Source organism: Trichomonas vaginalis, chromosome III, assembly GCF_026262505.1.
Source record: "Trichomonas vaginalis G3 chromosome III, whole genome shotgun sequence".
In the NCBI taxonomy this organism is placed as follows: Eukaryota; Parabasalia; order Trichomonadida; family Trichomonadidae; genus Trichomonas; species Trichomonas vaginalis.
Genome location: NC_067205.1, coordinates 12,081,588 through 12,107,990, shown reverse-complemented (window position 1 = coordinate 12,107,990; position 26,403 = coordinate 12,081,588). Strand labels below are relative to the sequence as shown.

The 26,403-nt window shown below is 31.8% G+C and overlaps 14 protein-coding genes across 14 annotated transcripts, besides 2 other annotated features; 9 read left to right on the top strand and 5 right to left on the bottom strand.

Annotated features, from left to right (window-relative positions):
• Positions 1-381: 381 nt before the first annotated feature.
• Positions 382-1,057, bottom strand: TVAGG3_0686820 (RNA polymerase II transcription regulator recruiting protein; the record flags this gene model as incomplete). The annotated part of the gene is made up of 1 exon (XM_001315320.1): positions 515-1,051. One exon carries the CDS (start codon positions 1,049-1,051, stop codon positions 515-517), a length of 537 nt encoding a protein of 178 aa, XP_001315355.1.
• A 1,776-nt stretch (positions 1,058-2,833) lies between these two features.
• On the top strand, positions 2,834-3,067 carry TVAGG3_0686810 (uncharacterized protein; the record flags this gene model as incomplete). The annotated part of the gene is made up of 1 exon (XM_001315321.1): positions 2,834-3,067. One exon carries the CDS (start codon positions 2,834-2,836, stop codon positions 3,065-3,067), a length of 234 nt encoding a protein of 77 aa, XP_001315356.1.
• Positions 3,068-3,332: 265 nt separating this feature from the next.
• On the bottom strand, positions 3,333-3,929 carry TVAGG3_0686800 (uncharacterized protein; the record flags this gene model as incomplete). The annotated part of the gene is made up of 1 exon (XM_001315322.2): positions 3,333-3,929. The coding sequence occupies one exon, from the start codon at positions 3,927-3,929 to the stop codon at positions 3,333-3,335; it is 597 nt and encodes a 198-aa protein (XP_001315357.1).
• A 707-nt stretch (positions 3,930-4,636) lies between these two features.
• Positions 4,637-6,751, bottom strand: TVAGG3_0686790 (uncharacterized protein; the record flags this gene model as incomplete). The annotated part of the gene is made up of 1 exon (XM_001315323.1): positions 5,843-6,442. The coding sequence occupies one exon, from the start codon at positions 6,440-6,442 to the stop codon at positions 5,843-5,845; it is 600 nt and encodes a 199-aa protein (XP_001315358.1).
• Positions 6,752-8,092: 1,341 nt separating this feature from the next.
• TVAGG3_0686780 (uncharacterized protein) lies at positions 8,093-9,126 on the bottom strand (the record flags this gene model as incomplete). The annotated part of the gene is made up of 1 exon (XM_001315324.1): positions 8,250-9,119. The coding sequence occupies one exon, from the start codon at positions 9,117-9,119 to the stop codon at positions 8,250-8,252; it is 870 nt and encodes a 289-aa protein (XP_001315359.1).
• Positions 9,127-9,359: 233 nt separating this feature from the next.
• Positions 9,360-11,285, top strand: TVAGG3_0686770 (uncharacterized protein; the record flags this gene model as incomplete). The annotated part of the gene is made up of 1 exon (XM_001315325.1): positions 9,508-11,199. The coding sequence occupies one exon, from the start codon at positions 9,508-9,510 to the stop codon at positions 11,197-11,199; it is 1,692 nt and encodes a 563-aa protein (XP_001315360.1).
• Positions 11,286-13,242: 1,957 nt separating this feature from the next.
• On the top strand, positions 13,243-13,761 carry TVAGG3_0686760 (EF-hand family; the record flags this gene model as incomplete). The annotated part of the gene is made up of 1 exon (XM_001315326.1): positions 13,243-13,761. One exon carries the CDS (start codon positions 13,243-13,245, stop codon positions 13,759-13,761), a length of 519 nt encoding a protein of 172 aa, XP_001315361.1.
• A 423-nt stretch (positions 13,762-14,184) lies between these two features.
• On the bottom strand, positions 14,185-15,239 carry TVAGG3_0686750 (protein serine/threonine kinase protein; the record flags this gene model as incomplete). The annotated part of the gene is made up of 1 exon (XM_001315327.2): positions 14,302-15,237. One exon carries the CDS (start codon positions 15,235-15,237, stop codon positions 14,302-14,304), a length of 936 nt encoding a protein of 311 aa, XP_001315362.1.
• Positions 15,240-15,641: 402 nt separating this feature from the next.
• Positions 15,642-15,679: a mobile genetic element.
• Positions 15,680-15,812: 133 nt separating this feature from the next.
• Positions 15,813-26,403: part of a mobile genetic element that runs on past the window's edge.
• Positions 15,920-16,208, top strand: TVAGG3_0686730 (protein of unknown function, DUF4106 family; the record flags this gene model as incomplete). Its single annotated transcript, XM_051242904.1, has 1 exon — positions 15,920-16,208. A coding segment is annotated over one exon (289 nt), but the record flags the coding sequence as incomplete, so codon positions are not given.
• TVAGG3_0686720 (protein of unknown function, DUF4106 family) lies at positions 18,063-19,220 on the top strand (the record flags this gene model as incomplete). The annotated part of the gene is made up of 1 exon (XM_051242903.1): positions 18,063-19,220. A coding segment is annotated over one exon (1,158 nt), but the record flags the coding sequence as incomplete, so codon positions are not given.
• On the top strand, positions 20,179-20,889 carry TVAGG3_0686710 (protein of unknown function, DUF4106 family; the record flags this gene model as incomplete). The annotated part of the gene is made up of 1 exon (XM_051242902.1): positions 20,179-20,889. One exon carries the CDS (start codon positions 20,179-20,181, stop codon positions 20,887-20,889), a length of 711 nt encoding a protein of 236 aa, XP_051089489.1.
• Positions 21,266-21,802, top strand: TVAGG3_0686700 (protein of unknown function, DUF4106 family; the record flags this gene model as incomplete). The annotated part of the gene is made up of 1 exon (XM_051242901.1): positions 21,266-21,802. The coding sequence occupies one exon, from the start codon at positions 21,266-21,268 to the stop codon at positions 21,800-21,802; it is 537 nt and encodes a 178-aa protein (XP_051089488.1).
• TVAGG3_0686690 (Poxvirus D5 protein-like family) lies at positions 23,494-24,129 on the top strand (the record flags this gene model as incomplete). Its single annotated transcript, XM_051242900.1, has 1 exon — positions 23,494-24,129. One exon carries the CDS (start codon positions 23,494-23,496, stop codon positions 24,127-24,129), a length of 636 nt encoding a protein of 211 aa, XP_051089487.1.
• Positions 25,515-25,964, top strand: TVAGG3_0686680 (protein of unknown function, DUF4106 family; the record flags this gene model as incomplete). The annotated part of the gene is made up of 1 exon (XM_051242899.1): positions 25,515-25,964. One exon carries the CDS (start codon positions 25,515-25,517, stop codon positions 25,962-25,964), a length of 450 nt encoding a protein of 149 aa, XP_051089486.1.

Below are 26,403 nucleotides of genomic sequence, written 5' to 3'. Positions count from 1 at the left end.
TACTAGTAATATTCAAAATAATTGCACCTCCTTATTATTGAATTCTCCGTATTTTTTACCAAGTAATTTGTTTAGAACGTTAGTAATTTGTATTGACTTTGAATTTAACAAATTGTGAGAAAATTCAAATTGTAAGACTCTCTTCATGCATTCGTCTGATAAATTCTAATCCTTTGTATCAATATAATTGAATTAGTTATTTTAAATACGATATATTGAATTTTTTTCATATATTTCACAAATATACTATATCTTGTTATTTTTGCAAAAATGAAATTTTGATTTATAGATGATCTATAAAATCAGATAATATACATGTCGACTCGATCAAGATTCTTGAACTGGAAAAAAGAAAATGTTGATTTATTTTAATTATTATTTCTGATTTCATTTTTATTTTCGTTACATGTAACTAAAATGGATTTGAAGTTGCAATTAAACAATATCCAAAATATTTTAATTATTTATTTGAACTTATGAACAAACAAGGAAAATGAATAATATAAATGTGTAGTTACATTATAATTTGATTATGAGATGTTGTTGAGTCAAATAGATCCATAAAATCATCAAATTCAAATTCATTAAACATTGAATTTAATGTATTTGCATGTGTAGCAGAAGAAACAGCTTGTTTTGGATCATTGGAACCCTTGAAATCCTTTTTAATGTTACTAGGATTTGATATTTCAGTAGGAATTGGTTTTTCATTTTTAACTATCGATTTTCGCTGAAGGAGCTTAATTCTGTTACGAACACAATTTGCAGAACGGTTGGAAAAGAATTCGGATATTTTGGACCACCGACTTCCATATTCATCATAAAGATCGTTCAATAGTTCATCCTCTGTAGCTGTCCATGGAGCATTAGTCAAGTTTGAACTGATATAATTATTCCATCTTTCTCTGCATTGTCTTGCAGTTCTTGTTTTCATAACTTTAGAAACCAAATCCCAGTCGCATGTTCCATAACTCATTACTATTTCAGTGAGCTTTTTGTCTTCTTCTGAGGTAAATCGTACTTTAGAGACAGAACCTTTATGATGCATCATGTGAAAATAATAGATGTCAAAAAAATTGAAAGATATTGTAAATCAAATTGGATATTCAGAAAATTAAAATTATGTAATACGAGTTATATTGTAATTTAGCATTTAAAAAATGATATATAATAAATGAATGCTTTTTAAAAATTTTTGTCTATATCGGGAGTTAATATTAAAATAATGAAATAGATATTTTTCCAATAAGGAGGAAAAATTTTACTTCTACTATTTTGAAATTTTTGAATGGAGCTGGTCAATTTTTAAAAGATAACGTGCATTCAAATTCAGAAAATAGTTTTTTACGGAAGTTATCCTACATGAATTATTGTGTATTATTCTTTTAATATAAGAAAAAATATTATTTATAATTATGTAAATTTTTGAATACTTCGGGTGATAAAAAGCACGTTTTATCGTCTCGGGAATATGGATCTATTTTCGATTTGGATAATAATATTTCAATTATTTTCATACAAAACCGAGTACGTTTAAATTATCTGAATAAGTTAATTGAATTTCTTTGAAGCAATAGTTTAACTCAAATAATTGGTCAACACATCTTATTTGCAGATTATTTTAATAAAAATAATAATTCAATTAAATTATTTTTGCAAAATATATTACAGTCTGATGTCTGTATTAACTCTAATATTTTTTGTGTCAATTAAAATAACCTATTATATTTCTGAGTGTAAAAGTGTCGATGACCAACTTTATAAGGTTCAGCTGTGAATACTTAATTTACGAAGAATTGGATAGGGAAAATATTTCAAAAATAGATATAAATACACTTATTCGTTGAAACTTCGATAAGGAAGCAAGAAATGAAATATATTAATCTCTCTTTGAAAATTTACACCTCAAATGATATACATCAAGAATCGAAAAGCTTTTACAACATAAAAACATAGAGTAGTTGCAACTTTTTTTAATATTCAGAAAGTTCAGCTATATATAAATTGTTCAAAAAAGGTAAATTACTCAGAGTCTACATAATAGTGCTTCCACGTTTCTATTCCCCCATCCTGAAGTGTAGTTCAATATTTTTAATGTAAAACCCCTTATGAAAATAATGATATGACCATAAATGATGATAAACTGCGAATCCAAAGACGTGCTCATTCTCCTGATACGTCTTTTTGGAAAGCAAATCTATTTTCTCTAATTCGATCAAATAACAAAGAGCCATATAACCAATATATAAACAAAATGAATTCATATGACTTTTTTATGTTTTGCTTCATGAATAAAGATTATGTAATATATCTGGTTTTCAGATCAATAATTCGATCATATTTAGAGGCAATTATACTACCAATTTCAGGGATGCTTAGTTGAGCTCGTATAATTGATAATTTTCCACTCTGTACCAAAGTATTCCATCATTTGAAATGTAAATCATTCAAAATTTGATAATCTGTTTAATTGATATATTTACATTAAATAAAATTATATGCAATTAATTGTGTATTTATATTAATACTTAACACGTTATTGAATGATCTCGTATTGACACTTTTTGTTTTAATTGGGAAATATTCTTCATTATCATCGAATAGAAAATCATATAAATGTGATTTGGTAAATTTGAGAGTAATAATGGTCATTATTGTTATGAAAATTTGAGAGTATTTACGATTAATGAAATAATATGTTTTATTATTTATCCTTATATAGTTTATAGACTTTTCAAGGTTTTTCAAAATTGAATAATCACTCTCAACGTAAAAATTTTTTATTCAATACTGTTAATTTATTGAAATTTTATAAATTTTTCATTTATCAATCATGTCCTCAGAGCATCTTATCCCCTCCGATGTCGAAAGTCAATCAGAAGAGCAAAGCAGCTCATCCGAAGAGTATGTTGACTTTTATGGTTATAAGTTATTAGTTAAATCGCAGCGTCAAAAGCTAGAAAAGCAAAAAGCTAAATACCTTGGCGAAAACATCTCCTTTTCAAAGTCATTCGTATGTGAAGACGCACAAAGAGCCTTTTCCAAGTGGGCCAATTACTATGCATAAGCACCAATCCCTAAAATCAATATCATGTTATTGTTTACTTCAAAATAAAGCGTTTCTATCCTTCAAAATATCATAGTTTTTTTATTAATGAGACTGTATTTATTATTTTACAGTAATAAACATAAATATCTAGGTACGACTGTAAAATACTGAGAAGAACATTATTAGGGTAGAATTTTTCAAAAGATTATTGTCACATATAAAGTTTCGAAGAATAGCTATTAAAGTAAGCAAAAAGAATCTTTGTAGTTTAGTTTATGCCTCATTAAATTCTATTCTCTTTTGAAAGATGTCCAATAATGCTGACGTCATCTTCTTCATCTTCATTATAAACTATATAAGAAGCATCTTCACCATTTGGATCTCCGAACATTTCAAACTTGTTTAATGATAAGCAAGGGGGTTCTCCAGGGCAAGCTTCAGTCTGGATCAACCTAAAATATTTTGCCTTATAAGCTTGTTTGAAATCATATTGTCTTTCCGCGCAGTACTCTGCCTTAATGTCTTTCTCAACTCTATGAACTTCTTTCCAATTCTTGGCATCATCCGAAATTTGAAAAGCCCAACTGTAAAGGCAGCAGCGTGAGCAATATCCTAGTTCTTCACAACAGCAGCCATTGTATTTGCAGCATCCAACTCTCAAATAGTAGCCAGAAATTGACAACGGTGAATCTTTGATTGAAAAGACAATCCATGGTTGTTCCTCAGGAGTGTTACCACAGTTAGAACACCAGTCGTATGTCTTATCAACTTGGTCAACTGCGTAAGACGGTTTAGTTAATTGCCTACTTCCGTTAATATATTGAGTAGAAGATCCGCTAACATTGATATTTACTTTGCCCAATTTATAAAATCGAGCCATTATGCCCTTTTTGTTATCTAGTGAAGAGCTGTGGTGATAATAAAGAAAAAGATTTAGCATAAAATTTGTCACATTTTCTTGAAATCATTTTTATCTTGATTGATAGATGATTTTACTCAATTGAAATCATTGTTCTTTAATGGTAAAAGTTGTCACCATGAAATACTATCTATCTTCACTTTCATTTACTCAAGAACAAGCAAGAATCAAAGAAAAAACGCTGAAAAGAACTTGCCCTCTTAGAGATCAGAAAAACCGAGTTTGTAGACCATTGAAAGCATGTTTACGATTCAAATACATTATCCAAATCAGTCATAAATCTTCCGAGATTTAAAAATTCATTTTTCCAATGATAAAATATATGTGATACTTGATCTTTGAGGAATAGAGTATTTGGATTACTCATTGATGTAAATATTTTTTTCCTTTTAGAAAATACCAAATATATTTTGTTATTAATCGGCATAGCATCCCATAATGCAATAAATCAGTTAACTAATACTTATGTACGTTATTTTACTGAAATATTAAAGTACAACTTCTTAATTTAAAATAAAAAATTTTTCATCCTATGGTTTTAATCTATCGAATTCAAGTGAATTATACTTACTATCTAAATATAGGTCAATACTCTAATATATATATTCTGATTCTCCATAAGAGCAAAAAATATTTTTTGTTATTCAAACACAATACAATTAAATAAGGGAAAATCATAGTTTTCTGCACTGTGTATTTTAAATATCTTTATCTTAATTATTAACTTTGAGATTTTGTTTGTGATCTGGTTTATTTTTCAAATTCCCAGATTTAACTGAACTTTTTGTAATGGTGATCACAATGTATTTATAAAACAAACAACTTTAATAGTCAAAAAAATTCGTAAAACGGAAAATACAATGTGAATTTCATTATTTTTCAATTGATTTTTTAAATTTTGAAATTTTTTTGGAATTACAAAACATATATTTTGAACAAGAACGGGGCATTTCCATAATTTGATTCATTGTACTGTTACAAAAAAGCTAAAAAAGTGTATTTTGATGATTTCAAGGCAAAATCAAAGAAATCTAATGTAATATCACTTATCTATACTACGTAATCCAATCTTTTACTAGAAAACAAGATAAGAGTTAATCAAACTTATACCTGGTACAAGTTATTTGTGAAAAAAATTTCTTATTTTCTTTAACATTAGTTAATGAAAGCTAAAAGTATGATGGATAGTGAAAATCAGTAAGTTTAATAACTCACAAGACAGTATTTTGCAAAGGAATCAAATTATTTATTTGGTAATTGGACATTTCGAATCAATGAAGTTATGGTCAAGTACTTCAGTAATCTAAATCGAAGAATTGTCTCTTATATATTGCAATTAAATAGCTGAATGTAATTATTTGTAAAGCCAAATATTTTCCATTCAAGAAGGATTGTCATGTAAGGTGTATATGAGTTTGTATTACTCTGACTTTGATTAAGGGAGAACAAAATGAATACCTTTTTTTTTGCGTTTGAGGACCATTGAATTAACTATTGGACATGATTGCATTCTTAGAATATTACCATGCAATATTAGAGTCCACTTTTTTAGGCTGAAAACTAAAGATAAATACCTATATTCAGCTGTTTTCAAAAAATGGTTCAAAATAAACTTTCAAAAGAATTGTAAAATGCTCTTGATTGAGAGATCTTTAATTAGGTCGGTGAAAGATTGGGAAATATAAATTTTTCTGTTTCGGAAATGTCGCCGATCAGATAACTCTAATAGACTGAAATTCAGAACCATCTGTGAATCGTAGAAACAATATCCTAATGTTTTTGTTAATATTTTTTGAAAAAAAATATTAATAATTATTTCAAACAAGAATAAGCTTTAAAAACATACAATCTAAACAAAATAATATCACTACGTATTAAATTGCTTGCTTAGGGGCTTCGTTATTGCTATCGGTAAATTCATCATCGGATGACTCCTCCGCAATTAGAGGAGCTGGCGCTAAATTGCGTGCATGATACTTATGATAGAAGCATGTAGCCAAAACGCACGACTTTGTAAGGATAGAGATGATTATCGGTATTTTAACTAGCCAAATATGAGAATGATTAAGAAGTAGTTCTATAAGAAGTATTGTATTTCCTATAATAAGGGCTACCAGCGGGATAATTAAGAAAGAGGACCTATCTTTCAAGGTATTTATTAGAAATGAATCTAAAACACCTTGAATTATATACAATATACATGGAGTTATTCCAAGAATATAAATCACATATGCCGATATGTGCTGATATCCGTAAATGACAAAATATATTGTTAAACAAAGCATAATACTGATGTAGAGTGTAAACATTCCAATAGGTAACACGACATCCATGAACTTTTTATCATTTTTATGCGATTTAGTTGCTTTGAAGTTGAAGAAACTCCCATAGAATATAATTGGGAGTGAGGAATACCAAAATAAGAACAATGTGATCATCATTTGAATTTGTGCAAACAAATACTTCGAATTCATTGTTAAATAGTTAATAAAATCCGGGATATTTATTGAAGCATATTGTATTAAAATCAAAAATTGAGCGATATTGAAGAGAATCGATGATACCACACTGTTTTTATTTGAATCTCGTCGGATTATTTGCGTAAAATATGAGAAATGACTAAAAGAAACAGCAAAACATGAAATCACTGAAAGAGAAGTCCATAAAATGTCAACTTTGCTCGTTGTTTGTTTATATACAGACAAACTTGTAACAGGATTCCCTGCTGAAATAATTTGTCTCAGCATTAGCTTTTCGAGTATTGTCAAGGCTTTGCAGATAATTTGTCACTTTTTAGTGTAAATTAATGCCACTTTTCAGATCTCAATATCGTAACCAATATAGCATAGTTAATATATGTATTAAACATTCGATCGTTAATTTTTCTTATGATTGGCAGAATCTTCTCAAAAATTGAATTCATTAAATCAAGAACCATTCAAATAACTATCTTATTGAATTCTATAATATCTAAATAATAAGATTATAAATTAAAAGCGAACGAGACGATTACGAATAAATTTTATATATACGCCAGTAACCAATAAAATTATTTCGAAAAAATTAATCAGAGAATTTAAGATATCCGGTTGAATATAAGAGTTCATAGCTTTCAAATATTCGCCAAAACTGGTTGATTTGATAAATCTGCCATTTTGATTGGAGTAAGAAGAGTTAAAGATACAACCTTGAATTATAAAAGTAAGGGTTTCGTTTTGCTAAAATTGTCACTTTTATAGCATATTTGTTTTTGGATGTTTCGCGAAACCAAAAAAAAACTATGATATACAATGTGTGTGTAAAGAAAATACTTTATTTACTAGTTAAAAAATCATTTGGTATTGATCAAGTTATTTTTTCTGGATAAGATATTATATGGATAATTGGATAGAAAATACAATTATATAATCTTGTACCTGGTTTAATTAAGCTAATTGTCATCAGAAACTTGTAATTTTTATGAATTTCAGATTTTCTTTTCATTACTGCTTTTCTTAATAGGTCAAGTTCTTATTTACGTTATAAAGTATGATATTTACAAATATCAAGTTATCGTGTTTTTTGAGAAATTATGAGAAACAAACAAAAATGAAAAAGATAGGAATAGCAATGAATAGTGATGTGGGTATAGAAAATGTAAGAAATATGAATGCAAAGCAATCAGTATTTAGGACATTGACCATAGATTTCGAAAAAAAAATGCTGCATATTGAGCGAAAACTATGATTATATTATAAGGCTGTCATTTAAAGCATAATGAAACTATTTCCTTTTCATTTTAATCGAATAAGATAGTAAAGATTTTTGAATTAGCTAGAAACTGATGAGATGTTTTCACAAATCAGATTTTGAATCTCTATAATGCATAATTCACTCAATATCTCAATTTTGATATTGCGAGATATTTTTGCTATCGGTTTCGCAATTTTGACACAATAGCAAGAGGGTTCTATAAGCATTATTATCAACGTAGAATCTGAATATCATATCAGAAAATGTCGCAAATCTGACATTTCCCCGACCAAATAGCAAAAATAATTGAATACTTTTCGCAAAAACTTTAAAAATCGATAAAAATATGAAATATAGATATTAAAGAGACTTTTTATATAATATTCATAAAGATTTTCCAAAAATATGATACCGCAAAATTAAAAAAGTGACGTCTTGAGTGGAGTCAAAGGTCGAAATTGCTAGCTAAATGTTTTTTTAGCGAAATTGCGTATTGTACGTTTTTTTCGCAAAACGAAACCCTTAATAAAAGAGTAATACAAACAGATTTTATTTAACAATAACATTCATTATAACATCCTGTGCTTCAGGATCTATAATTTGGATTTTCGAATTTATCCAGTCAAGTAGCTTTAGGCATAGAGTGCACTTTTTGGGATCATCCAATAATCTCTTCCTAAGACGTAGATAAGTTGAAATATTTAGATTATCAATCTCTGATAATTCCTGAATGAATTGAAGCTCTAATTTCCCAACAGGTTCACTTTGGGCATAATCGATAAATTCATCCCACCAATCTTTATTGTTTTTATGAAATAGTTTCAATCGAATTAAATCACTTTCTGTTTTCGATTTAATTAAAGCGTCATCAACATCCATATGGAGCGAATTATTATAGAATTGTATCATTGAATTACGCCTATTCTCGTTTAAGTAGTTTAACTCGTGTATTTGAACATTTTGAATTTGATCAGTTTCTTCATTAATGTCAGAGATCATTTCTTTAATTTTTGTATGATATTCATTACCAATGAATTGATTAAGTTGCTTTTTTGATTCAGAATCATAAATAGGTTGGATAAATTCGATTTTTTGTTTTGTAGTATAGTTAATTGGTCTAAGTTGGGCCATTTTCTTTCTGATTTCGACACATCTTGGCGTTTTATGTTCTATTTGATGAATTTTTGGTTTCGAATTAATTATACTGATAAGAGACTTTCCATTTGATACTGCTTTTATTCTTTCTTCAGAAGCTTTAAATTCATACTTCATTGCATTTCCATTATATTTGAATTCCGGAAAAAAACCAATTTTCTTATTTTGTGGAAATGATTCTCGGGCACTGTTAATTTGACCATGTACATACATCCTTCTCACAGGACGTTGTGTCAATGGTATTTGTTTCCGAAAATCATTCATTACAAATGGAGAATTCTATAAAAAGTGACATACTTTTTACATTTTTTTCGGAACATGAAAAATATAACTTTGGTTCTTAGTAGTTCAAGAAATTTCAATTTTTAAATTAAAATTTCTTGAAATGATGATCTGAAATGCCATTTGCAAGCCATAAATTCAAAATTACATATGCTCATACGGTCAAGATCATATTCCCAAAATATTAAAAGGTTTATAAGAAAAAAAATTTACAAAACAACACAAAACTTCGTTACATTTCGAGATGAACCAGCTTTCTGAGAGCTTAGCTCCCCAATCAATTCAGAAGCTGGACGATCAATCAGGTAACACAACGCTTGAAAGCAACTTGTTTAATTCAATTTTAGGTACGTTAACTTTTGATATTAACATGAAAGTCCAAAAAGGGCTCGATAAAGATGATCCAAACAGCTCAATTGATAGTTTGTCTAGCCCTTCCAAGTCCGTTACTAATGACAAACTTGAAATAAATTTATCAAATGAAGTCCAACAATTATTAGATGAAGAAAAAGCACCGCCCAAATCTCCTTCCGATCACAATCTTACTAGTCTTCTCAAAGAAGTTGAAGACTCTACAATAATTGCTAATAATGAGTCACAAGAACAAAATGAATCAAAATCTCCAGAAGAAAATCCACAACCGGAGACACAAAACACCACAATTAGCGATAATACAACAGATACAACGCTTTCAACTTTAAATACTAAAGAATTAATACAATCTGAATTATCCACACCTGTTAACCACGAAAATAACGAAAATCAAACGACAACGAACGAAGTTAAAGAACAATTACCCGATAACCAAGAAAATCCTACAATATCAAATGAAACAACCATAGAAAATACAAATTCAACAATTTTAAACGAAACAGCTATGAATGAGACAACAAATGACAACGAAAATAACAACGAATTACTAACAACAGAACTTCCCATTGAGTCTCTCAACATTTCTCATAATTCTGATAAATCATCTGATTCATTTCCGAAATTACCACAAGATTGCAGACTAAATTTAGGTGGAATATCAACACTTTCTCCAAGTGAAGATCAGGGACCATGTTATACATACTCAATGCCAGGAAATCTTCAAAGAATCGTTTATCATTCGCCAGATTCTTTAATTTGCCAGGCTTTAGCTCAGCATCAGCTTCCTTTACTTACAAAAGAAGATAAGACTCACTTATTATCCGATCTTTACAAGTATACATCGATTTGTTCGAGCAAAGGATTAATTTTCGAAGCTGCTTATATAAATTCAGTAGCAGAGAACCTGAAAAACTCACCAGACTATATTCCAACACGATTAGATATGAAGAGATGCAACGAAAACCTTGCTTACGCAGAACAAGAAATAAAAGATCAGACAGAGTATTGGGAGAACCAAACGAAACTTATAGAAACAGAATATAGTACAGGCCTTAAGGAACTTGAGCTCAAACTTCTTCACGAACAAGATATGTTAGACCATGAATGGCAATCTCAAAAGAAAATCCTCAAATATTCAAAGCCATCGCCCGCTCTCCTTAACGCGAGATATTCCGCTTCGCAACTCATCAGGCAGAGGGACTTTGAAAAGGCAAAAAAAGCCGGGGAAGTCATCAGAACGATAGAAAAAGTGGAATCTGCCGAAGCCGAAAAAAGGATGAAAGAAGGATATTTGGCAGCCGATAACCTTCTTACCAAAAAGTACGAAATGGAGTGTAGTACGAAAGGAGTTATAAGAGAGAAGAAGCTTTGCTCCGCGCAGATCGCAAAAGAAAGGTCAATGAAACCTGTAGTTAAAAGATTTCAGAAATTGACAGCAGAAAAGGAGAAATTAACGAATATTGAGAAGTCAGCACAGCTCGTTAAGACAAGACCAGTGCCTGTAATCCCTTCTGACGCAAATTCTCCGTTCATTGATTTGAATTCAACACCAAAGTTGAAGTTGACTCCAATAACACCAATAAACAGAAAAAGGAGTGCAACAGCCACAGGAAACACTTCTTCTTTGCAGTCTTCAAGGAGAAGTAAACAATCAATGAGAAGTCCATCAAGACTTGGTCAGCGAAATTAATTGTATATATTATAGATATGTTTGTATTGTTTTTGTAACATTATTAACATCTGATTTGATTTGGATGTTTATAATATCAAATAAAATCGTTTTTTTTTTATAAATTTAAGATCATTAATTATTACATAATGAAACTGTTGATACTTATAAAGGAATTAACTGTTTCATTGTCAACATTCAAATCTTAGTTATTTTCTTCAATATTTTTTTTTTAATTTTGAAATATTTATTTATATATATTATATTTTATGCTTTGTTCAACTTATAGGAATCTGATCCGTGATTATGAGCATACTAAACATATCGAGGGAATTGATATTTTTTTGCTATTTTCAAAATAAGTTTTTTTTTTGTATATCAGGTCAAAATAATTATCTTAAAAATGGTGTTTGAAAATATTACGTTTGTTCGAGGATTTATATATTGAAAACGTTTTATTGAAGATATTTTGGCATAAAGTGAAAGTTCCTCAGCACTATAAGGAACTGCACGACTACATCAAGATTGACATGAATTAGGCTAAATGTTTCATTTCAATTTCTACTACTCAACAAATGTCAAAGTAAAGACAATGGAATATTTTAAACGGCCATTGTAAAGGAAAATGATGGGAATAAAGACTTCCAATTCAAAGATATTAATACAGCAAAACTCGGAAATAAAGGATTTTTTACACAGGCCTATTGATTCGAGAGATACTCAAAGCCTTTTTGAAGGAGAATCTTTTTTATTGCAACCAATCCCCAAACCAAATCCGACGGAGCTCAAGCAGTTCTGGGAAAATAAGCTAAAAAATATGAAATTTCGTTCTAGAGAGCAATCGATTCAGAGAAAAATATATCCAAATTTATATCTGAATGCAAGTAAAAAATACCATGATCCATTAAATAGACTTAGTTTAGAAGAAGTTATTGATAGCCGTGCACATACTCATTCATTAAATACTCCTCGAGAAATTAAAAGACTTCCTCAAATTCGATTCATTTACAAAGGAGTGAAACGACCACCAATTATTAGATCGTCAAACGCCCCGTAGATTATTTTTTATAATTTCCTAATCACTATTTTTAATTTTCTCCTAACCTTGATATCATTTTTCAATTTAACTACTTGATAAGTAGTCTACATACTTAGTTATCCTAGTAATATATATATTGGTAATGACTTCTTAATTCAAAATATATCCTCGATCCAAATTTAATGTAATTACATTTGTTTAATCATTCACAACTTACCAATACCATTGCAGATTTAGTTTTAATGCTTTCAGCCCAGTTTCGATCAAAATATTTAACAATTTTTGTTTTTCTGAGTAAACTGCTGCTTCGTTTAATCATCCTATTAATCAGAACAGTTTGACGTATTGAAAAGTGAATGTTATGCAATTACAGGGGAAAAAAATTCAAATCATCATTTTAATTTACTTCATTTTTGTATCTTATTAAACTACATGCTCTTTAACACCTGAAGATCTTAACTATTTTGATTTTCGCTATCGTTTTAGTAATATTTGTTTTTTTTTTCTTCCCTCGAGTAAATTTTGAATAACACGTAAAAAGATAGAAGCAACCGGTACACACCTTTTTATTCTAGATTGAATATCTTTCAAAATCGGCGATTTATTCAGAATTGGGGTTTTACAAGGGTATCGTCAAAATGAATTCATTAAAATTATAATATTTTAATTAGCTAATTATTAATATTATACGAAAGTCTTTTCGTGTAAATTATGTAAAATTCATTTACGGTGAAAAATTGAAAGGACAACATTTTTAAAACAGGAACCTTAGTTTTTATTATATCAGTTAAAACTAGCAAAGGATAACCAAATTAATATATATATGAAAAAAAATTTCGACTTGTCTAACTTCTCCGAACACAATTTGACTATCACTTTTGATAACTAATCTCAATTTTTGAGTTTTTTGAATCAGAATTTGTTCGGGAATTTATCAGTGATATCAATCCTTATTTAATTTTGAAACATTTGTGTCAAAATTATTCCAAAACTCGTATTCTTTCAATTTTTAACATTTATTGTTAATGTCTAAAGGTCTTGATTACTCGACATTTATCGAGAAACTGAACGACTTAGATGATGATGGTGATTGCCGCTTATCTGAGAAACAGTTCAATTCCCTCCTTCAAGAAATTCCCATTTGCAAAAAAGAAGATTTCGAAAAAATCGCTTTTAATGGACTTAAAGACCGTAAAACGAACACAATTGATTTTAATCATATCAGAGTTCTATATGAAGCTGCTTACACTAACTTTAAGTGCAAAGCAATGTTATTAATCCTATTTCGTGGCACCGCAAGGAATCGCGACCGTAAAGTCAATTTGCAACAATATCAGTCTATTGCAAAGATCATTCAAAATGAGTACAACGAAGACATCACGAAATCTAATTTCGAAAACCTTGATGAAAATAAGACGGGCAAGGTGACTTATCCTCAAGTTGCTCTATCTTTATTTGGCATCCACGTTAGCCAAAAGGAGAACCCATTCAAAGAGATTATTGAAGTCCGATCTCCACATACTGGCTGCTGTTTACTTCTCTAATAATCCTATTTTGTTTGAAAATCATGTAAAATATATTAATTTAGTATGTAATTTTTCTGCGTTTTTAGATAATAATTTTTATGATACTTAGATATATCAACGCTTTGTTCCCTTACATAGAGAACAATGGAATGTATCAAAGTAATTCGGGTGAAGAATTTAAGTTATCTCTGCATTTTGAAGGAGACATGGGAAATAAATATTACTCTTCTGAGACAGATATGATGGGACTTAAAAATCCAAATACATAAAGAAATAGAGCTTTATCCAAGTTGGAGATCCGGAACTCCATAACTTGAATACTCGAATTTTTGAAACTCCTTACTACTTTATTAAGAACTTGAAATTTGTTGATTATGTCCATTATATAATTCATATTTAGAGAAAAATAACAAAAAAACGTTGCAAATAATTTCGGATAAAGATCTTTCACATAATTAATAATAAAAACAAATTGATATTTAAAAATAATTACATGTAGCTTTTACAAATAATAAAATAACAAATAATGCCGAGAGAATAAATAAAAGATGAGTGAATTCATAGACTTCCAATAGAGTTAATCCTATGCTTAAGACCAAATATGCGAAATGACACATCGTCTGTTCTAGCACGATTGATTTTTGACTGTTCTGGTTTAAATGTAATTCTAGGAAGTGTTAGCTTCTTTTCTACAGTTGGTCTGAATAAGTTAAACATTTCAATAAGTTCCTTAACAGTCGGTCTGTTCTCTGGATCGAGATCAAGCATTTTATTAATAATTTCCTTAATTGGACCATTAGTTTTGTTTTTCAAGCACAATCTACCATTCCTAACTTCTCTAAGAAGTTTTGCTTCGCTGTTGTAGTCAAATGGCAGCTCATTTGACATGAAAAGGTGAAACGTCACACCAAGAGACCAAATGTCTGCTTTGAAGCCATTATATTTATCACCTCTCATTACTTCTGGAGCCATGTATAGTTTTGAACCACAAAACGTTTTTTTCAGACAATTTCTATCGCATGAAAGGCCAAAATCTATAATTTTTGGATTATTTTCTACGTCAAACATTATATTCTCTGGTTTGATATCTCTGTGAGCAATTCCATGATCATGCAGAAAATTCAGTCCTTGAAGGATTTTAATACAGATTTCCAGTCGCTCCTTTAACGAAAAGAAGATCCTGTTCTCATATATATCGACGATATTACCATGAGGCAAAAATTCCATAACTATGAGGATAAATTTTTCTTCGTAAAGAATTTCGTAGACTTTGATCAATGAGGGGTGCGATATTCTTTCAAGAATTCTGAGTTCTGTATCAAGGTAACGCAACATTCCAGAATTTGTGACCATTTGTCTGTCAATGACCTTGATTGCAAAAATCTCTGAGGTTTTTTCGTTTAGTGCTTTAACGACAGTTGAATAAGCTCCTTGTCCAACAATATTTAGCACTCGATACTTGCCAAATCTTTGTGGAATGTTTTGGGTAAGCATTTTACAAATTGAATTTTATTCACAAAAACAAAATTTTGACATTCTCAAATTTGTAAATCCGCATTTAATTGTATTTATACTTTTGAAATCAATTCAAACTAATTATGGTTAATTTAGATATAGCATTTCAATCTGCATCTATTACCGAAAATTCAAGATTTGATTTTAAAATCAATTTGATTTCGTTTTTTCTTATCATCAATAGATATCTATTTTCTGCATTAATTGATCAAAAAGCTTTCATTTTTGTCTGGTATCTCAATTTTATAATTTTGCAAGTCTCATCACACTTTTCAATGCTCGATTTTTAAAAACTGTTTAAAAATGGAGCTTATATTGAAAAGTGTGATGAGACTTGTCAATTAACGATGCCTTGAATTCCAACTATGTGTTTTACATATAATTGTTGTAAACAGAAATTCATCAAAAGTGACACCTCAGAAAAGCTAAAATATTGAATTTTTGGAACTTTTGATAGAGCACGTTTTTAAATATTAATTAAAGTAAATGTATATTTTGTAAAGATTCTTTTTAATAAAAAAATAAAATTTTGAAGAAAAACACAAAATCTTCTGAAAAATAATATCACATAAAAAAAAAAAGGTATTGGGGCTTCCAGGCACTTCGTGCCCTCTAGCCCCGAAGATGTTTAGTATAAAACCGCTTTTTAACTTCACTTAAAATGCCACGTAAGCTACGTAAGAATATACGTAAGAGGAAGAGAGCATTGAAACATCCAATAGTAAGACTAACACCACAACAACAGTTGCAACAACAAATGCTGAATGACCCCACTATGTTGCAACAAATGTCAAGCAATCCTATGCTTTTAAACCGAGTCATTGGTGCACAGAGTGGAGGTTTAAGAGCGGCACTTTTAGCGAAAATGGCAGGCTATGGTGGAGCTGCAGACGGAACAGCCTATAACCCTCAAAGTCAAATGAATTTGAGTTCACTCAAAAATCAAATAGCAGATGTCAAAAAGTCAAACATAGACATACAGAAGCAAATAGGTGAAAACGAAAAGAAACTAGAATATGACAGACACACAAAGAAACTCAATGAGTTAAACGTAGAGAAAAAGAAGAAAGAAGAACAACTGAAAGAACTAAGTACAGAGGAATATGCGAAAAAATGTCAGAAAAAGCAGCAGAAGTAGCAAAAATGGAACAAGATGTTGTAATTTTGAAAAACCATACTACTCGATATAAAGTACTGAAATGAAGAGATAAAACAAAAAAGCCCTGAAGACATATATGGATAGCGATGAGTATAAAAAAGAAGTTGAAGCAAATGTAAAGGCAGAAAACTTTTACAGTTGCAAAACCAAACCGTACAGTATGAAAACTTAGCACAAGAAAGTAAAAATAACGACGCAGCCATGCAAAAGGCAATGAAAAGCGCAGAATATATAAAAGCTAACAATGACTGGTTAGATGCCCAAGCCAACGCTAAAGCCAGCCAACTCATAGGGTCAATAAGGACAAAAATACAAGCGGATGAAGACAGTTCAAATGAAGCTTTAACAAATGCTGACTTTAAGAACGCCTATTCGAAGCTCTTCATAGTAAGGTGAAACAAGTGAACGACTTCTCATCTGGAAAGAAACTGAAGTCCGAAGTTTCGACAAAGAGTTAAAAGAAGTAGCACAAAATATGACGAAATAACAGATGCAGCAACGAGACAGGCAGTTCAAAGTGCTATGACGCCGTTAGAGCAACTGTTGTGAAAATCAAGAAAAAGAGTTACAACAGACCAAAACAGACCTAGTAAATGCTTTCTTAAAAAACGAAAAGTCAGGTAACATTACGCTGCAGATGGAACATATGTGCCAGCTGGTGGAACTTATATACCAGCTGGTGGAACTTATATACTAGCTAGTGGAGACTTATATACCACCAAACCCTCCAAGAGAAAGCACCTGCACAGGACTACCTAAAACATTTACATCGTCACATGGACACAGACACAGGCATGCACCAAAACCAGCAACAACCACCTCCACAACCAGCACCAACAACCAACAGTTCAAAAACGCTGCACAACCAGCACAGCAACCAACAGTTCAAAACCCTGCACAACAACAACCACAAACAGAGCAAGGACATAAAAGAAGTAGAGAACAAGGAAACCAAGAATTCTTAAAAATGCTTAAAGAAGACTATGGTTACCCAGATACTATTGACTTTAGTGACAGATATAAAGAAGCTATTCGAAAGTTCAAGGATGGAAATACTGACCCGAACCTATTTAGCTTTATGGCTCAGCACCAAATCGGATATAATTTCAAACCTGGAAAATACAAGCTCGCAAAGGGATATGATTTAATAGCATATCATCCAAATGACATGGATGAATTTACTCCGAGATATTTGGTGTCAGAGCTAAATAATGATTCAACTATCTGCATGAAACGCGTAAAAAATAGAGACGGAACGAAAGAACAAAGGCTTATGAATGCGGATGACTTAAATAGGGAATTTGTTAAAAACGGTCTCGGAATATATGAAATGTCAGCAGATGAGGTACAAGAAACTCCACAGGAAGAAGTTCAGATACAACCAGACATGGAAGAAATAGTTCAGCAACAACAGCTAGAAGAGCCTGAAGGAAACGAACAAGTCACTCCTTTGGAAACTAACTTCACAGAACTAGATGAAGATTTGGAACAGCCGAAAAATCTTGACCCTCAACAAGTGTATGCGGAGAATATGGAATATTTCCAAGAGTCTAAAAAAAATTCGGCTGACATAGTAGAAGAATATCGAAAAATGTTTGCCGACATACAAAAGACTCCAACACCAGATGAAAATATTCAGCATAGAATGGAAGTACTGAAAGAAAATGTACACAAATACAACAACCCTTTTTACTTACGAGCATTTAACGTTCAATCTTCGGATGAACTCGGTGAAAATAAAAGGTTAAATTTCAAGAAAACATATAGAAATGAAACATTGTTTAAAGTTCATTCAGAACCTAACCAAGATGGAAACAAACCTACTTTTGTTTCTGCAGACGATGGAACTACAATGAGATGGGGTCATAAAGCTAACCCGGATAGGTGGTTCATAAACTTACAACCACAATTCCAAGAAGTTGTAGACGCAATGGAAGTCAATGGTGAACCAGATATAGCTGGTATTTTAAGCGCGGCTTTAATGCCATTGAAAGATATGAAACATGCAGATATTTTGGACCAGTATGAAATGAACATGGCTGATGGAAATATAACACCTGACGTTCTAGAACATTTATCTCAAAGAACTACACAGAACCATAGAGATGGTATATTTGGTGAAGAGTTTAGAAAGAAAGTTAGGGAGAGCGAAGGAAGAGAACCTATTGTACATGACCTTGCAAATGAAAGTTTGCAAAATGTCATAAAAACTTACTTTGCAGACGATGAACTGAGAAGGGATGAATATTTAAGAAAACTCAAATGGACAGTACCAAATGAAATGTTAGTATTGAAAAACATGTTCCTTGACAAAATAAAACCAACTACAGAAATAAACGACGCAAGACTGAAAGATTGGGTAAAAGCTTTCCCATTCACAAAAGATATAGTTGGTAACATGGAAAGAAAACCAGAATGGCTACAAAAACATATATTTGGAAACGAGCTTATTCCATATGGACAGGCACTGTTTGAAGAGCTTGAACCGGAAACTCAGGACAGAGTCATGCAAACAATACGCAAAGACTCAAATACAAACTATGACAAACTCTTTCTAGGATATTGGTTACCTGAGATGGGCGACCAGAGCCCAAAGGCAAAAAGGACATGGGAAATTTACAACATACTAGGTGAACATGAGGCAAAGATGCAACAACTTCAAGCAGAGGGCAAGTTACCAAAGCGACACCAAAGAAGAAGAGTAGAACAAAGTGAAAGTAGTGAAGAACTAACTTCATCTAGTGAAAGTAGTGGCAATGAAGGAAAAAGAAGAGTTAAAAACTCAGTCAGGAAGAAAGTAAAGCTTGGTCCACGTGGGTTCTATTATGACACATAAACCCAACTATTCTATATTTTTACCCATATGAAATGTACGCCGCTCAGAATATAACGCCAACAGTTTTGGATGCCATGAATGGAAATGTTTCCGAATGGTATAACGAATGCGACAATGCCATTAGAAGGTCAGAAATAGTTCCTGGAACTTACGAATATACAACTGCTGTTTCTTATGGAAACGTAGGTGAGTTTGGAGAAGGTTCTTCAACAACAGTAGATATTGCTTGCGACAGGTTTCATATAATTTCTATTGACAACTCTTTCTTATACGTGGAACAAGACATTGAAATAAAACCTTCTGCCAAGTTGTCTGACAAGAAAGGTTGCAATGGAATTTTCTATGTCGGATACCAATATGCTCCAGAAGTTTTCATGGGATATAAGATATATTCTAACTCTGACTTAGTTCAAACAGTAACATGGGCAAACTATGAATGGTTCGCTTTGAGAAACTCAGTACAACACAAGCTAGAGAACAAACAGACCAGTATGCAACTATTGAGAAAATAAGAAGACTTGACCCTAACGTTCCAGGAGTTTATGTTGACCTTTCTGGACAAACTGCAGCAGCAGTAACCAAAGTAAAATTGAAACTTAGAGTTCCTTTGTCATCTTTCCTCATCTTCAGGTTTTTAAGATACTTGCCAAACTGGGCAGGAAAAATTTCTATCGAACTTACTCCAAGCAAAAATAACTTAGTCATTGCACCAACACAAGACCCATTCACTCTTACTGTAGCTGGAACTGGTGGAGCCAAGTTCTGTGACTTTTGCAAAGACAAAGTTGACTTAGACTTTGGTTTCTCAAACCTCAACACTGAAGTAAACTACTACTTCAATGCTGCTGGAACTGCTTGGGACCCAGTTAAGTTCACATGCGAAAAGTTTGAATGCAAGAGAATAGAAAGCAGACTTGCAGTCTATATGTTGGACCCAGATATTTCAAATGCTTTAGCTGCCAAATATATTGCAGTTCCACTTATGTTCCCTATACACCAAATATCTGTCAAAGACTTTGCAGGTGAAGTTGGAAACCAAAGTGCTGACCCAGGTGCAAGAACAGATATTGCCTTAACAACTGCAATGAAACATGCAGATACTATGTTTGTACTGTTCAGACGAACTATAAATGACTATTCTTGTTTCTACAACCCCGGTATTAAATATCATATAAACATAGATGGCAAATACTATCCAAGAGAAGAATATTCTACAGTTGAGGATATGAGGTCATACAACTTGACATTAGATGCTATGAACTTTAACAACAACTTCACAACAACCATTAACCCTGAAATGCAAAGTTCTATTATGCCATATGTGAAAGTATGGACTCATACAGGAGGTCAAAACACTCAATATACAAATGGAGACCGTTCAAACTTTTGGCTTGGCATTCCATTTGCTGACTCAGAAGACTTTATGGGTGGTATTTCAACTGTTGGTACAGTTCAAATACAATATACTGGTGACAGAGACGGTCCAGATGAATTGAAAGCAAAGAAGTTTACAAAACCAATAGCACTTTTCACGGAAGATGCTCTTTTGAAAATTCGTTCGATGAAACCTGCTGGGGCTCCTCAGATTGGTATAACGACAGCTTCCATCGAGCAGATTTTGGCAGCAGGTCAGTAAGTTGTTCTTGAACTGACTTCTCTCCGTCAAATATTGACAGTACGCCAGTTTTGACATAGTATTGTATTATAAACTTACCTTTAGAAATATCGGTCAGTTTTGAAGTCATATTTTTGTCTGCTTCAAGAACTTTCACCATCTCGGTTATACCAACTTTCTTTGCTTTATGAAAATATTTTGGTTCAGCAAAGACTGCTATTCTATAACATTTTCCATTGTTTGTATAAAGAACTATTCTGTCAATGAACTTGTATTGTTTGTGTGTGTAAACTTTGTTCTGCTTCAATTCGAAGAGATACTCAAATACGTCCATCTTTTTATTCTAAGTAAAATGTCATTTCCGAAAAATAGAAGCGTAAGTGTTTCAAAAGGTTTAATGGCGGTGGCAGATGTGAAGTTAAATTCACCAACTCAAACAAACAGTCAAAGTGTTGTTGTCAATGTCAAAGACAGAGATGTTGAAGTGGGGAAACCATACGAAGACGAAGATGGTATAACAATAGTTCCTGTAAAAGAACAACCAACATATCCTGAAGTTAGCAGAGACTTAAGTTCTGTTGCAGATATTCGAAACGACTACCAACAACTTAAAGACAAACTTAAAACTCAGGAGAAGATTTGTCAGGCTTTGGGTATAATGTTAAACTTGGTCGAACACAACCCTGTAAAAGTGAACTCATATGTCATTGCACCTCATGAAGTTTTGAAAGAACTATTGAAACTTTTGACAGAGGCAGACGATATAAACATCAAAGAAATAGAACCTGACATTGCTTGCTGTGGTGTTTCATATAATGTCATTGACAAGATATACGTTATGAAAGGAGGTGAAACGTTGAACTTAAAATATAGTTTCCCAGACGTCATAAAAATATTTGACGACCACAACATTTCATTAAAATTTACTTGCTAAGTAAAAATGTCAAAACTTCTTGAAAGATGTTTGAAGAAAAACAATATAGACTTTATTTCATGTAAAGGACTTTACACACTTTTGAACGATATGAAAGACCCTGTTTTGTTTGTTCGTGTAGACAAAGGAAAGTTCTATGTCTTTACAAAATATTTGAACTTCTTAGACAGAGAACTTCAAGAAACGCCATGTGAAAGTTTAGATGAAGTTCTTCTCCACTTTCAGAAAAACTTTTAAATATATAAAAATGGCAGAAGACATAGTGGTTTATACTATTACGACTAAAAACCCTGAGTCATATAATTCTATAACAACAAACTTACAAAGTCCTCAAGGACGATATTGTAAACTGACCTTAAACACGATGACGACTAAAGCCTGTTTTGCTCTTTTGACACCAGAAGACTTTGTTGTTGTGAATGGTAAAAAATACTCCTTGAAGATACTTACTCAGATATACCACCAACAGGTTTTGTTGACTTATTTAATACTTTAAGGACGGATGTAACATGTGCTGCAACTAGAGCAGGTTTCATTATGTTTGGATGTCCGACTGAGTTTACTATAAACGATATGAGCTATAATACAAAACTTATATCTGGTTTTTACTACCAACAGTTTCCTATAACAGGAAAAGGTGTCATACAAGGTTTGTCTGTTCCATTGACTTTAAGTACACCTATTTTATATATTGTTTCAAACTTAGGTTCAAAGTGCTATTTCGAATGTCGACAGAAACTACTATGACCAAAAGATACTCATGCGTATAAACAACACTTTCTCTGCTGGTTTGCCTATTGTTCATTCGAATGCAGAGTTTTCAGCTTTAGTAAACTCAAACACTTTAGCAAACATAAACTTAACCTTAGTTGACGCAAACTTTGTTCCTGTAAAACTTTTATGTCCTATGTATTTGTCAATGACGGCAGAAAGTTTCGAATTGAAGATGCAACTGGTGAAAGTATTGTACTACAAGAACAACTTCAACAACAAATAGCTCAAGAACAACAAATGCAACAAATGGAACAAATGCAACAACAAAGTCAAGAAATAAAAAAAATATTTTTTTTTATTTTTATAAAAATGTACAGAATAGACGTTTCAGATTTTTATGACTTCCAAGCATTCAGAAATATGTGTCCATTTAGAGGACTATAACAAAGCAGTCGAGAATTTTGAAACGTTTAGTCATTTATGTCGACTCTGCCCCAGAATGTTATGTTATGAAAGAATGGGATGTTGTCTTTAACAAACCAAGAGCAACAATAGTGTCTGAACAAGAATGTAAACAGAAACTTAAGAAAATAAAAGTCGTACAAGTTGGCATGAAGATGTTAGATGCTTGGGATATCTTATTGTCAAAGTTAGAAGATTTTTCAGTTCGTGGTATAAAGTTCTATACACCTTTCTCCAAACTTTCTATTCTATCTTCACTGGATATAAAATTATGAACAAGTAGAATGGAAAGAAAATGTTATAGAAGCTTTGGTTAGACCATGTCAAAGAAATTATATGCAATGGAAACGAAAGAGTCTATGAGTATATCTTATGTTGTTTGCAAACATCTTACAACATCCAAGTGCTAAAAATGAAACTGCTCTCATCATAATTTGGAAAACAAGGAACAGGTAAGAACACTTTCTTTTACAGATATCTTATGCAAACTGTTAGAGGGCTATTCGAACCCGAATATGACAAACTTAGAAAACATCTGCGGTAAATTTAACTCTTCAATAGAGAATATGAAACTTATAGTATGTAACGAACTTCAAAGTATAGATACAACAAAGGTTTTAAACTCAGATGCTTTGAAGAGTCTTATAACAGACAAAGTTGGAGTTGTTGAAAGAAAATATAAAGACCAAAGAGTTTGTGAAAATGTTGCAAATTTCATCATGGTTTCAAACAACGCCGTTCCGATGAAGTTAGAAAGTTCTGACAGAAGATATGTAGTTGTCAGAACGTCAGAAGCTCATATGCAAGATACAGAATATTTTGACGACTTAGCAGAAACTTTGACACCTAACTTTTACAACCACTTGTTCTCATATTTCATGACATTAGATATTTCTAAGTTCAATCCAAGACAAATTCCACATACCGAAGAGAGACAAACATTGTTAGAAGCAAACAAGAGTGTATATGAACTGTTCATAGATGAAACTGACTTTGAGTGTTTAGATGAAAGGTCATTGTACGATTCGTATAAACAATATTGCCAAGAGTATGGTTATATGACAGCGTCTAAACGAACATTCTTGGCAAATGTCAAAAGTCTTTTAGACGTACAGAATGGTATATATACAAAGAAAAATTTTTCTGAGTAAATTTTAAAAAAAATATTTTTTTATCCGATAGAAAAGATGACGAAATTCATCTCAGTAAACAAGTACATGTCAGGACTTAAAGAAGAACTAGACCCATTCACATATTTGAATGTTTACTTCTACCATTTTGAAAAGTCTACATTTGACAAAGTTTGGAACATCGAACCAGTTAAGTTTGCTATTGTGACTAAAAATGGTGCGAAATTTGAAGACTTAGACATAGAAGGTTTGTTGACAGTCAAAGAAAGTTTTGACAGAAGGTTCTCAAACCTTAAAGAAGGCAAAGCATACAAACTTGTTATACATTATGAACCAAAGAAAGCAGACGACTATGAATATTATGAGTCTAAGATAGTTGAAGTTCAAGGTAAATTGGGTAAAAAGATTTTAGAGTCTAAGCCAGTGTTTGCTCCTAAAGAGGAAGAGAACATTGACATTGACCCAGAAATGTTCTAAAAATAAAATTTTATTTTTACATGTCAAATTTCTTTTTCTCTGGCTCTGGTTCTTTCTTCTCTTCTTCTACTTTCTTTTCTTTCTTTTCTCTCTTCTTCTTCTCTGGTGGAGTTATGTCAAACTTCTCAGAACCATATTTTTGTAAAAGTGCTTTGTCATTTAATAGCTCTTCTATTCTGTTTTCTATTTCATTTTCAAGAACAGCGCATGTGTCTTCTTTGCATTCTAAGAAGTTTTGTTGGACTTCATCTCTCCAAGAGGCGTCATCTCTGTTAACAAGTCTGTCATTGACAAATTTTAAGACTTCTCTGCTTAAGGTTTTATGGTTCTTGTCATATTCCCAGAAACAGAACTTTAGAACAAATTCCCCTTTCTTGTTTACACTATGTAAGATTTTATGGTCGACAGATGTTTTGCTGTCGAAAAGCTTGTCTCGAATATAGATAGCGAAATCGCTAGACATTTCCTAAAAGATAAAAATTTTAATTTTTCTAAAAATATGTTAGAAAAAAAGTTTGCTGACATTGACAAGAAATTTGAGAATGTTTTAAACAAGAACAAGAGGAAGTTGGAAAATGCTCAGATAAAACCCATACATGACAAGTTCCTATTTGCTCAGAATGGTATAACAGGTCTAATCGCACCACCTGGGTCGGGTAAGACTTTCACTTATCTTAAAATGGCTGCACAACAACAAGAACTAGATGAGAAGAACCCATTCTATGAGTTAGTAGTCATTTGTAGTACTTCTGGTCAATTTGACCAAACCGTCAATTCGTTCAAAGAAAGATTATTATAAAAAGTCAAAGTTAGTATGTATAAAAGACTCTGAGTTGTTAGATTGGATAAAGAAGTACCAAAGAAGAGTTTTGAAGTACAATGCTATAAATGAGTATGTCAATTCTAAGTTTAAAGACCCAAATGAGGAAATGCAGAGAATATTAGAGAAGAAACACTTCAGAAACAAACAGAAAGAGATAGAATACATTTCGAAGAAATTGCAATCTTACGATTGGAAGACTTACCCTCATAGGTGTCTTCTTATCTTAGATGACTTTGCTTCTCATCCTTTGTTAAAGAACAGAGAACAAGACATGTGTCGAATTCTTAAGAAGCTCAGACACTTTAACATCTCAGTTGTCATTTGTGTACAGACAGCCAAGAGTTTAAGTAAGGATGTAAAGAGAATACTTACTGATATCATACTTTTCCCCGGATTGTCCGAAGACGATTTCATGGAACTTATGAAAGAGTCCATGGCAGGTAAGTTTGACAGACATGAACTATGGGAGAAGTACAAAGTCATACAAGACCCTCATACTTCTTTCAGAATTCACATCTACGCAAACAAAGTTCAAATTGTAAAAAGTCAAGCGTAAAAATGTAAGTGTTTGAGTCTTAGTCTGTTGTGGTGCTGGGGCTGTCGGTTCTTCTGGCTTTGGAATGGACTCGGTTGGTGGTACGTCGGACATTCGTTTGTGTCCTGTCGGAAGGAAGGACTTTTCCTGTCGGAAAGAAAAACTTTTCCTGTCGGAAAGAAAAATTTTTCCTGTCGGAAAGAAAAATTTTTCCTGTCGGAAAGAAAAATTTTTCCTGAAGGTCGGCCAAAAAGTTCTCAATTTTCGAAAATTTGAATGGTTTACGGACGGACAACTGGAAAAATTTTTCCTGTCGGAAAGAAAAATTTTTCCTGTCGGAAAGAAAAACTTTTCCTGTTGGAAGGAAAATTTTTTCCTGTTGGAAGGAAATTTTTTTCCTGTTGGAAGGAAATTTTTTTCCTGTTGGAAGGAAGGACTCGGAATGCCAGAAGGACTCGGA